The 12,142-nt window shown below is 36.6% G+C and overlaps 2 protein-coding genes across 6 annotated transcripts in view; one reads left to right on the top strand and one right to left on the bottom strand.

Moving 5' to 3' along the window:
* Positions 1 to 4,246: 4,246 nt before the first annotated feature.
* On the bottom strand, positions 4,247 to 5,281 carry LOC120473277 (uncharacterized). The gene has a single exon (XM_039663021.2). The coding sequence runs from the start codon at positions 5,279 to 5,281 to the stop codon at positions 4,727 to 4,729; it is 555 nt and encodes a 184-aa protein (XP_039518955.2). The 3' UTR covers positions 4,247 to 4,726.
* A 360-nt stretch (positions 5,282 to 5,641) lies between these two features.
* Positions 5,642 to 12,142, top strand: part of plcb2 (phospholipase C, beta 2) — a 38,375-nt gene continuing 31,874 nt past the window's right edge. For 2 of the 5 annotated variants that reach the window (XM_039663017.2, XM_039663018.2), the window contains exons 1-2: positions 11,231 to 11,337; positions 11,499 to 11,576. In XM_039663017.2, coding sequence (XP_039518951.2) covers positions 11,254 to 11,337; positions 11,499 to 11,576 — 162 coding nt within the window. In that variant the 5' untranslated portion in view covers positions 11,231 to 11,253. Of the gene's footprint in view, positions 5,732 to 7,034; positions 7,100 to 7,614; positions 8,145 to 11,230; positions 11,338 to 11,498; positions 11,577 to 12,142 lie in introns of those variants that run through there. The other 3 variants (XM_089120589.1, XM_039663019.2, XM_039663020.2) reach the window with 3 other exon arrangements.

Here is a 12,142-nt window from a genome sequence, read left to right on the forward strand (position 1 = left end):
TGGCTTTGATGTTGGCAATGTAAAAGCAACGGAAGTTCAATTTCATCACTTGCATTGATTCTTGGTGTAAACATCACTAATGCATTTCACATGTATTGACGTTAAACTGTTCTCAAGTAGTCCACAGTAAGCATGTAAATTGGTATAAAGGTGAGAGTATCATGATTGGGTATGAAAGATGGGAAGAATTTCATTAGAGAATAGTCAAAAATCACATTTCTCAATAAACGATAGCAAAGAATTCAGATCTTTCACCATTTACTATACATAATATTGTGAAAATATTCAGATCCAGAGAAATCTCCATACATGAAGGGCAAGGCATTAAATCAGGCTTTGTTAAATACAGCCACATGCGCTCAGGAGTAGTTTGGAAAACCGCTGTCACTTAAAGTCCCCCTGTGGTGAAAATCAAGTTTAATGTTGTTTATGTGTCTGTGTGGTGTTTTTAATAAGACACACCATGTGTAAGTTCATCAGTCGACAGCATTGCTGAATATTTTCTGCTTAAAACTGCAGTGAACCAAAAACACGCTTTGAAATCGCTGGTGTTTCTGACGTCACAAACGACCTTGTAACCAATCAGATCAACGTGTGATCGTCAACCAGTGGATCTCTGAGTGAATGAGTGGAGGCGGGGCTCATTTGCATATTCGTAGAACCGCGCGTACTAAATAAGGCAAGGGTGTCGAGTTACATTCAAGATATTTTAAGACGTTTTTTTCAAGGAAAAAATGCTTATATTTCAATGGGGTCCAAAAAATGCAAGGTCCAAAAGAGAGTTTCAGTGCAGCTTCAAAGGGATTTAAACGATTTCAGACGATGAATAAGGGTCTTATCAAGCGAAACGATCGCTCATTACAAAAATAGCCTAAATAAAAAAGTTTAATGAACAAAATGACTCGGAAAAAAGATTCGTTCATTTTGATGAACGAGTTCGAACAGGAGAGTCACGAACGCGCATCACAGAACAGCAAGGCGAGCGTTTGAGCTTATAAAACTTAAACTTTTTTATGTATTTTTTAAACGAGCGATCGTTTCGCTTGATAAGACCCTTATTCATCGTCTGGCGTCGTTTAAAGCCCTTTGAAGCCGCACTGAAACTCTCCTTTGGACCTTGAACCGTTTGGTTCCCATTGAAGTCCATTATATGGAGAAAAATCCTGTAAAGTTTTCATCAAAAACCTTAATTTCTTTTCGACTGAAGAAAGAAAGACATGGACATCTTGGATGACATGGGGGCGAGTAAATTATCAGCAAAGTTTTTTTTTTTAATAGTAAACTACTCATTTAAATAAAGATTCAAAAGAATTAACAATTCACAGCTTCTTGATTTTATTCCATTTTACAAAAACCCAACTTTTCTGGAAATGGCTTGGGTTGTGTAAGGTTTCTCTCATTTATGGTGTTTATGCTTCTTATAGTAAAACCAAGACGTTCAGCCCTGTAAAGAGGCCGTTGCTGCTTATCCCACCAGTTATTCTAGAAATGGGACAGAAAGCCTCGCAAAATCAGTTCCAGTGCCAGAAATAAGTGTTGATCTGGCCCGGTCCGGCTTGTCTCGGCTGGTCTCCTGGCAGTGCTCGTGCTGCAGTGCGCTGGAAAATGGCTCCCAGGTCTCTCGGCACACATTAGATTACATCATGAGCACCTGCGGCTGTGAACTCAGCCGGTCCCGAATGCTGACGGGAAACGAGGATCAGTAATGGACGGGCTGGGTTACAGCACTCTTCAGCAACACTTGATTAATAATGCATGTCTGGTCTGACTGATGATCCTTGAAAAGCCCATTATGAACCTTTAACATAATCAAACACAAGCTTTGACTGGTTCTCGAAGGATTTTGCTTCGGGATGCAGACCAAACACAACATTGTTGATCATGCACAAGTATAAAATGTCCTTAACATCAAACTGGAGGTTTATTAAAGGGATAGTTCACTTTGAAATTAATTTTTGGTATGTTTTATCTTACCTCAAGAGCATCCAAGATGTAGGTGTCTTTGTTTCCGCAGTATTTTCAATTTTGATATTTTTAGGTCAAAGCGTTAGTGTCTGTCAGTCATATAATGGAGGTCTATGGTCACCACCTCAAAGAGCATCGTTTCGTGTCTTAGGCCATCAATGTGTACTTACATTTACGAGTCATTAAATCATGTTTAATCTGGACTTCTCTGTGCTGCTCTTTGAGGTGGTGACCATAGACCTCCATTATATGACTGACAGACAAGAACGGTTTGACCTAAAAATATCAAAATTAAAAAAATACTGCGGAAACAAAGACAACTACATCTTGGATGCCCTTGAGGTAAGATAAAACATACCAAAAATTAATTTCAAAGTGAACTATCCCTTTAATAGTGGAATTAAATGATTGAGCCAAATATGCAATATTAATAACAGTGTGAATGCACAAAGAACATTGCAAACATTGGGTTAATTTTGTATTATGAAATATAATGATTTGACTGGACAAATGACTTTTGGCATCAATAAAAGATATGGTTAGTTGTGTTTGTTTATTTGTATTGAACATCGATCTGAACGAAGCTTCGGCCCACCAGTCGAGACCTCTCATTTAACTTGCATGCATGCTGTTAAATCTTTGGTTTGTATGCGTACTTGTATGAAATATGCATATGTGCTTCTTTTTGAGTAACAATCTTATAAAAAACGTGTCAATTTGATTCAGACTTTTAACATTTCTGAAGAAAATGCATGGTCATTGTCCATGCAAAACACACTGTCAATGATGCTCTCAAGTAAAAATAACATTTGGAAGATCATCTTATCTCCAGATGTGGCTCGTTGTCTATCTGAGGGATTTTTCACCTGTTTTACGCACACACACACACATCTTCAATCATGCTGGAGGTTTCATCACATGACTGTCAGCCGTTTTAGTGAGGACGGACTTGGTAAACAAGTCTGATAATTGAATCTCAAGGGGGTTTTGCACACTAAAAACTGACATTTTAACTAGTCAAGTCAACATTGATTTGTTCCCACAGCGGCTGAATCAATCGTCTTCAGTCACAGGACGAATCAGAAAGTTCAAAACATCTTGTTTACAGGTTAATAGTTTTACTTGTAGTTGTGCATAATTTACCGTTATATAACTTTCACCCTACCAAAAACTCTCCTCGCAGTTTCATTAAATCATAATAATGAAATAAGTTAAAGAGAGTGACTGTTAGTTCACTTTTAAAGTTTTGCTTTAATGTATATTTGTATGTATAAAATCATTATGTTTTAATAATCTTTTGTCATGCCTTAAAGAAGTACACTGTGCTAACTTTAACACTAAAGTGCATGTATATTGTTCAAAATTAAGTTCGTTACAAGCATGCAATTGGTACTAGATTACAAGTTTTAATAGAAATTGCATAAATATTAGTTTAGCATAAACGCTTGAAGCAATTGAACTGAAATTGCATATAAAGATGCACTTTTCAAGTTCAAATAATTGCATTTAATATAAATTTAAACTATAACAAATTTTCATCCAATTGCAAAAGCATGCAATTAATTGTCTGAAAATATTACATTCAGTTCGCACTTAAGCAGACATTATTCCCGTATTATGATGTCTAAGTAAACACACTAAACACATTCTCTTATCGAGGTGTGTATTTATGCACAGCACATGTGTTTTCCAGAAGATGCAGTGTGTAAATGTGCTTTGCTGTTCCAGTTGCACAGATATTTTCCAGCATGTGCTGTAACAGGTCATCGCGCGCGCTGAAAATAGAGCAGGATTGTGTAATCTCTGCTTTTGACTCAGAACTGTAAAACAATCGATAAGCCTTGACCGTAGAGAGAGCAAGAAGCTCTGCTAAACATGCATAGATCAATACATAAGACTGCGCGAGCTTTGACTGCTTCTCGGAGGATTTTGCACCACCAACACATTGTTTATCATGCATTATAAGTGCCTGAAATGTCCTCTGCAATCAAACAATCAAGTGTTGGAGACCGATAAGTAGACGGATGGGACTGACTGTGTGTGCGGGTCACTACGAGGACAGAAGACCGGAAAGGACCTGAATACAACCAATAAATTCATGCACATGCAATGAATCATGCACACACACACTAGTCCTGGTCTAATCTGCTCAAAGCTCAACAAAACACATTGATTTTAATATCTGATTAATCCGGGATTAAACAGTGCGCTCACCCATAATCTGTGTAAGTGATTGATGTGCATGCGTGTGAACCCCTCATCCAATCTATAACGAAGGAAATGAGTGTTTGTACTGGTTTATTTACCATTCGAGTGACGTATTCTACATTATTTGCTGTAAAAATGATTTCCACAGCATCACTAAACAGTATGATAACATTATTTGCACATACCTGAGCATCGACACAGGTTCCTCTCTAAACATAAGAATCCTGATTAATTGGTTAACAGGTAATTCATGCAAGCTTTCAGTGTTGATATTTTAAAAGCTTGACCCCATAAACATGGCTGTTCAGTTCATAACAAGGCATTGCGCGTAATGGACAGTCTCCGGTTCGGATGAATGATTCCTATACGATTGAATGACAGGCCAGCCGGTGATTTTTGGACTAGTAGGCTATACGTTCCGAGGAGGATATAAAGTTAAAGCCCATTACACTGCAAACGTCCACCGAGTATTAAGGCGAAACGAAAAGGACAGATTATATTTGATCTATGCGTTTGTGTCCGACAGTGCGCGCTCCCGGCCTCCTCTCCAGTCTCAAGGCTTCACTTGGTTCTTTCTGTGCTTGTTGTTATCAGACACTAACTGAGTTTGTGTTCTTCCTCCTCCGAAGCCGTCCTCGTCCCTGCGCGCGTCCTGGTGCGCGTCTCCGCCGGCGCGGGTCTGGTGGTGGTGATCTGTCCGGGAAGACTGTGTGTCTGCGGCGTTTGGGCTCTCCGCGGGCACGGCGTATCTGTAGAAATCCCCGGACTGGGACTGCGCGCTTTCGGGGAGCGACCTCGCTGTCCGGTTGGAGCCGGTGCTGTTGAAGTGGATCAGATCCACCACGGACGCGCTGCTGTTGTTGCTGATCGCGGAGATGTTGCTGTTGGTGTCGTTGGATGATGGAGAGCTGGGTTTTGAATTATTGGGTCCGGAGGGTTTCCATATGAGACTGTAGTAAATGGCCAGGATGATCGCAGCCAGAGACACGGATAAAACGTACGCGAACACGGTGGCAAGTCTTACCCACTTCTTATTGGTTTTTGCAGCCATCTTTGCCTTCTTGTCGCCCGTGTAAGTGGCAGGTTTGCCCCTCTCCATGTTGGGCATCTGGTCTCTGTCCCGGTTGACCCGTTTCTTTCCTCGATGCTCCACGGTCGCGTCCGTCTTGGAGGATCTTGATGATCAGACGCAGTGGGTTGCGGTTAAATCGATTGAGTTTCGTCCATGGCGCTTGAAATGTCTCAGAAATCCATCAGGATCATGTTGCAGCTCGATGTGGATGCTGATGAGGATGAGGATGCTTCTGGTGTTTTCCAGCATCCACTGCAGCTTTTTCCCCAAAGACAGAGATGTTTCTGATCAAAATATCATGGGATGGATTTGAGAGGCTTGGAAATTATGAGGCGGTTCATACTGTATGTGTGTGTGTGTTCAACTGAAGAAGAGGCTTCATCAGCTAAAAATACAGGAGAGGAGGAGGAAGAGGAGGAGACTCTTAAAGGACCAGCGGAGACTGAAGAACGAAAACACACGAACATGATGATCATTCAAGATCTGGTAACACTTTATAATGATTTTCATCAAAATGCATTAAAAATATATATAAAAAATATGTATTATATAACTCTTAACAGCTATGTCTGTGTAATTTGCATTATGTGTGTGTGTCATGCATGGCAACATTTTCAGTTAACTGGTTTTAGACAATATTAGCCTGTATTATAAAACATTATATCAAAAATATGATTTTATATTTTAACTGTATCAACCTAAATGAATTAATGTTCATGAATTACCATAAGAAATACAGTCATAAATCATTAAGATGCAATATTTAGACCATATTTATATGGAACAATTTCTGTATTAAATGTAGAGTTTTATTAGTGCTGTCAAACCGATTAACATAACCGCATCTAACATAAAAGTCTGTATGTGTATATATAGCCTATATATACACACATGTGTCTTTTATGTTAGATGCGGTTATGTTAATCGGTTTGACAGCACTAATAAAACTCTACATTTAATACAGAAATTGTTCCATATAAATATGCATATATATATATATATATATATATATATGAAGAGTTCAGATGCAAAAGCCTTTAAGTGCCATTTGAAATTTTCTTCTTTAATGATGATCTTTATCAAACTTGTATATTTAAGTTCAGTAATTTCACTTAAATGACAATTAATAGGTAATCTTCATTGTCATTTAAGTGAAATTACTGAACTTAAATATACAAGCTTGATAAAAATGATCATTTTAGAAGAAAATTTAAAATGGCACTTAGAGGCTTTTGCATCTGAACTCTTCATATATATATTCATTCAGAATTCTTTGCACCCTTGATAGATATGATCAAAGATGGTTGTAAAAATAAGTCTGTATATTGTTAATCTTTCATTAAAAAAAAAAAAAAAAAAAAAAAAAAATCATTGAAAATGGTGGGGAATCACATTATGTGATTGAATGTTTCACAGGAGTGAGTGAAACCACAGAATATAGTTGTGATGTGCAGATTTCTCACTCGCCAGCAGAGGGAACTCTAACCGCTCGATACACCGCTTTCATGACATGGACTCAATTTCCCACAGTGCTTTGTTTGTCATCATCAATCATGTGCATCCATTGATCTAAATAGAATGATTGTCATTATAGATCAGTGTGTGCATCTGTTCCTCATCATCACCTCGTCACCTCTGTCTGTGTGTCGGCCTGTTCATTCCTGTTCATGCTAAGTCTTGTCTAAACAGCATTAGCCTACTGAGCGTTTCCCCTGTTTTCTCGTTTCATTGGACTGATTCACTGTGCTCGGATCTTCTGCCTTTTAAATGGACTATGATTTTCTTCCAGTTATTTTGAAATCGAAAGCGAGGCTCCGGTGGGAAGGAAACCGGAAGTGCCACCTTTAATCATAGGTGAGTCGCGAATGTTTTTATTTATTTTATTTATTTATTTATTTTTATTATTATTATTATTTTTTTAATTTACTTTTTATTTAATTTAGTTTTTAATTTATTTATTTATTTTAGCGTTTTGAGTTCCTTCAGTCTATTTTGTTCTCCCTTGTCATGTGAACAGTGCAGAGTCTTTTTGGATGATGTGCGGCAGGTGTGACTCTTGGTTTGTAATACAATAAGATTTATAGGCCTATTGTACATTTTGATAATGTCATATGTTCTTTCTTTGTTAGATTTCTTTATTGTTTATTGTAATGAGAAAAAGTTCAATTAAAAAAATGAGAGTCACGACGCGTCATCAATCCGGAAGTCGGCCATGTTGGAGGCACAGAACATAAACAATCATTGAACTGAACGGACTTGTAAATGTTGTGTCAATTTCTTATATCAAATAGCAGCAAGAGATTGTTGAGCTTCACAAATAGAAAGCTTCTGTAAGAAAACAGCTAAAGATTGAAAAATTCCTCCATCAGGGCAATAATTAAGAAGTTCCAATCGACTAAAGATGTTCTGAATCTTCCTGAAGAAGACGTGTGTCTGTCGTCTCAATGCAAGATTAGTAATAATTCTGACCACGACTGTATATATATATATAGCCTATTATTGTACATTAAACAATAATGTAATTACTATGATAAGTATTAAGAAGATATTTCTTGCTTTTTATTTTTAATAATTAGAACAGTATGTATTAGACCTATATTTGATACTGATTTTGAAATATTTTAACTGATATTTTTACTGATTATTGATTAACTGGTTACGGATTATACTGATTGTTCACTTTGGATAAAATACATCCTCTATCAATAATGACATTTCTATTTAAATGTACAACTATTAATGATCTGTTAAGAAGTATGATTCAATAATATTAACAACTTTTTTATAACCCTTTTTCCAGATTTAGCTTTGAATGAATCCTTCAGAAAACTTGATATTGAAGTGATGTTGAAGATGAAGATGAAGATGGCGTCAGGGATGCTGAGACGTACCTATGCAGGTGTGTGTGTGTGTTCCTTCAAGCATGACCTCAGTGAGAGACCTTCAGTGCTGGAGGTCAGTGATTGGTTCAGACCAGCCAGCCAATCAGGGCAAGACATTATGGCGCAGGATTCCAAACTCTAATTCTGATTGGCCCGTGCAGCAGCAGCTCCAGGGATGATCTTGTGGGCACAGAAGAGAGGTTCACCTGTGTGTGTGTGTTCACTTCTGAGGAGAAATTTGTCCTTAAACTATAACTAAGTAACATATGTTTACCTGACTAAACAAAATCTAAATTAAAACACACCACTGTTTGAAGTTAAAAACAAATTGTTCTTCATGTGTGTTATCTACATTTGGGAACGTCGAGGTATAAACTGATATTCACTCAATTCTAGGGACAGAGTTTGTGCCTAAAGAAGGTTGTTTCATTGTATATAAACATGCAAGCACACTTTTTTAAATAAATAAAAAAAAAAGACTTCTGTATGATTTACAAGCGCGTCAATTTACGTCCCCACAATGACATGAGTCCCCATGAGTCTGTGTGCATTCAGGTTTAAGTCCCCACCGGAATAGAAAAACATGTATACACACACGCACACACACACACACGCACACCCATTGTATTTTAATGTTTTATGAGGACTCTAATTGACATAATGACTTTTTACTGGACAAATTCTCTCCCCTTAAACCCCCCCCACACACACACTCCCATACACACACATATGTAAGTCACTATCATGGTCTGATATTGATTTACACAACTCCTTGTTGATAGTGTTTAGTTGTTCCTTCTCATGCATTGTGAAGTGAACTGAGTGAACACACACTGTAGTTTTGGGAACAGCCTCATGTTAATGTGATGATTTACATGTGTCAGCGCCGGACAGGCTCATATTTGACTATTAGCCAAACGACACGAACATGATTCTGAAGCACAGCTCCTTCTGCTCACTCATATCTGTGGCTTTACTCAACCAGTCCTGCTTAGTTCATCAACATACTAATGAAACATCTCTGACGTGTGTGTGTGTGTGTGTGTGTGCCGCACCTTACAGAGACCCATCAATCACGCAGCGATGAGAATATATGAAGAGTTCAAATGCAAAAGCCTCTAAATGCCATTTGAAATTTTCTTCTTTAATGATGATTTTTATCAAACTTGTATATTTAAGTTCAGTAATTTCACTTAAATAACAATTAATAGGTAATTATCATTGCCATTTAAGTGAAATCACTGAACCTAAATATACAAGCTTGATAAAAATGATCATTCTAGAAGAAAATTTCAAATGGCACTTAGAGGCTTTTGCATCTGAACTCTTCATATACGTAATCATCATTACTATTGTCACACGCTTGGTCCTTGTCATTATGCTTGTTCGTTATGATGCTCATTATGATCGGTTAACGACCAGTCAGATATCAGGGAACGTTCTCATGTTCTGTCAAGCTTCTCTTAAAGTTATGATCAAATGTTCTTCCAGTAACGTTAATATACCGTTTATTTAAAGTTATCGGGTCTTTAATGGTTTCCACAGATTATTAGCACTAAAACATTATTTATACATCACTCATGGAATGTTCTTCTGAAACGCTTTAGTTGGACGTTTGCCTTTTTAAAAAATGTTTTTAGCGGTTTTGGAATGTTCAGAGATGATTTAAATGTAACGTTCTGTGTGAAGAATAATAAAATGGAATGTTCCCTTAACAGTTTTTAAACAGTTTTAAACAGTTTTAAAAACTGGACATTTAGACTGCAGTGTTGGGTGTAACTAATTACTAAGTAATTAGTTACTGTAATTGAATTACTTTTCCCTTGAAAATGTAAAGTAAGGGATTACTCTTAATTTATCTGTAATACTTCTGATGTAATTGAGGTAAATCAATCCGATCTCACAGCGATTCGTATGCATTTTATATGAGGTGTGTCTAAATATTACGACCGCACTCGTACAAATTCGTATGAATTATTGTAAAATATGTCTGAAAAAAGTGTGAAATGTCATGAGATCAGAAATAAAACAATAGTGGGTTTAACATCAAAATGTATTGTCTGATGCTAAAAAGTATGTTTTTATAATGTAACCTTCTCCACCTTGGTCAGTTTAAGGATAATTCATGCAATTTTATAGTATTTATTTGAAAGAATTAAAACAGATTTATGTCTATCCTTGTATTATTCAGCTGGTTGAGATTGATATGGGATTTTGAAAGTAATTAGTAATTAAAAGTTCAAAATACTTTTTAGAGAGAGTAATTAGTACAGTAATCTAATTACACTGTTGAAGAGGTAATTAGTAACTAGTAATTAATTACTTTTTTAGAGTAACTTACCCAACACTGTTAGACCGTTCAGAGAACATTTAGCTGGGTTGATATTTAGGAAGATTTCTGTATTTGAATTGCATGTAAAATTTCCACTCATTTTACAGACAAATACATGCATATCCGGGATGAAACATGTACGTCATTTAATTTCATTTCATTTTTACTTTATTTCAAGTAACAAAAAATATTTTGGTTTTAGTTAACCATTATATATGTTTTCTTTATATGTAGGCCAATAATAATGAATAACAAGTATGATGTATTGTATTATACTCTATATTTATCAAAGTCCAGTTTGTTCAACAGCAAGCCTGAGATACTTTTTAACTGATTAAAAATAATTTTTTCACAACGAACAGATTTATACTGATTAATACTTAAAAAATGCATTTTGAAAAAAAAAAAAAAGAAAAACATTTAAATAAAACCAAATAGATGCAAATAGCTACTAATAAACTGCCATGATTTCTTAGAGTGCAGAAAGTTCCATTCAGGTCACACACACACACACACACACACACACACATAATCCAAACGGATGGAAATTTGATATGCAATTGAAAATGCATACATCATAAATGTGGACTTCGACATATGGACATGTGCTACTCTGTTGTTGGCTTGTGTGTATGCTTGGGTTGTGTGTGTTGGGTTGTGTGTATGCTGAGAGCTGGGTGGGACACTCATTTGCAATGCATATGGAAGGCTGGACGTCCTACCGGCTCGTTTCAGTGAGTTTCCCCAAACTCGTCATTCTATCTGGGGACAATGAGTTGAAGCGTTAGACCAAAATGATTCGAACCCGTCCCACGCTACAGCCACCCGATATCAAAGATTATCTCGTGAAGGGAGACAGGTTCACAAAATGGAAAGAAGTAAGTCAACATGAGCGTATTCTGGACATGATGATCTCTAATTAATTATTATGTGACATCAGCAATTCTTTAATGAAAACGGGTCGTTTATGATTTTAAATTCGTCACAAACCTTCATTTGTGTCATGGGAATCGAATTTTACAATCAAATCTCTTGACAGGACTCCAAGAAAACGACTCCGGTCACCATGAAGATGGACCCCAAGGGCTTCTACCTGTACTGGGTCAACCAGAGCAAGGTCAGACACAGCAACATCAGTTTATTATAAGAATAAATCTATTCTGTGGGGTCTTTTTATGTCAGGTGGACCCATATCTCATGTTTTGTCTATTCTTTATGCATTTCAGAGATCATCTTTTTTGTTTTATGTGTTTTTACCCTGTATTATTATTCTAAATCACGTACCTGAAGTCGTAATAACACAGTGTTTTGACATCATGATATTGAATGATTGCCATATTATTTCACCGCAGTATTTACATTGAGCTTAGTCATACTACTAAATGTCCAAAAACCACAGTATTACCGCAGTACAGTGTTAAAACCAGCCATTTGTCATGCAAATTACCCGTCGAAGAGAAGAATTTCAGTGTAAAAGGACAATAAAGTATAACTCTAAAAAACGCTGGTTTGTTTCAACCTAAATTTGGGTCAAATATGGACAAACCCAAATGTTGGGTTAGAAATGTACAATTGAAAGTTGAAGTTGGGTTCAAATTTTAAATTACATTTTTAACCCAACATTTGGGTTTGTCCATATTTGACTCAAATTTGGGTTCAAACAGCCCAGCATTTTTTAGAGTG

This window comes from Pimephales promelas, chromosome 15 (genome assembly GCF_988280905.1).
Source record: "Pimephales promelas chromosome 15, fPimPro1.hap1.1, whole genome shotgun sequence".
Taxonomy (NCBI): domain Eukaryota; kingdom Metazoa; phylum Chordata; class Actinopteri; order Cypriniformes; family Leuciscidae; genus Pimephales; species Pimephales promelas.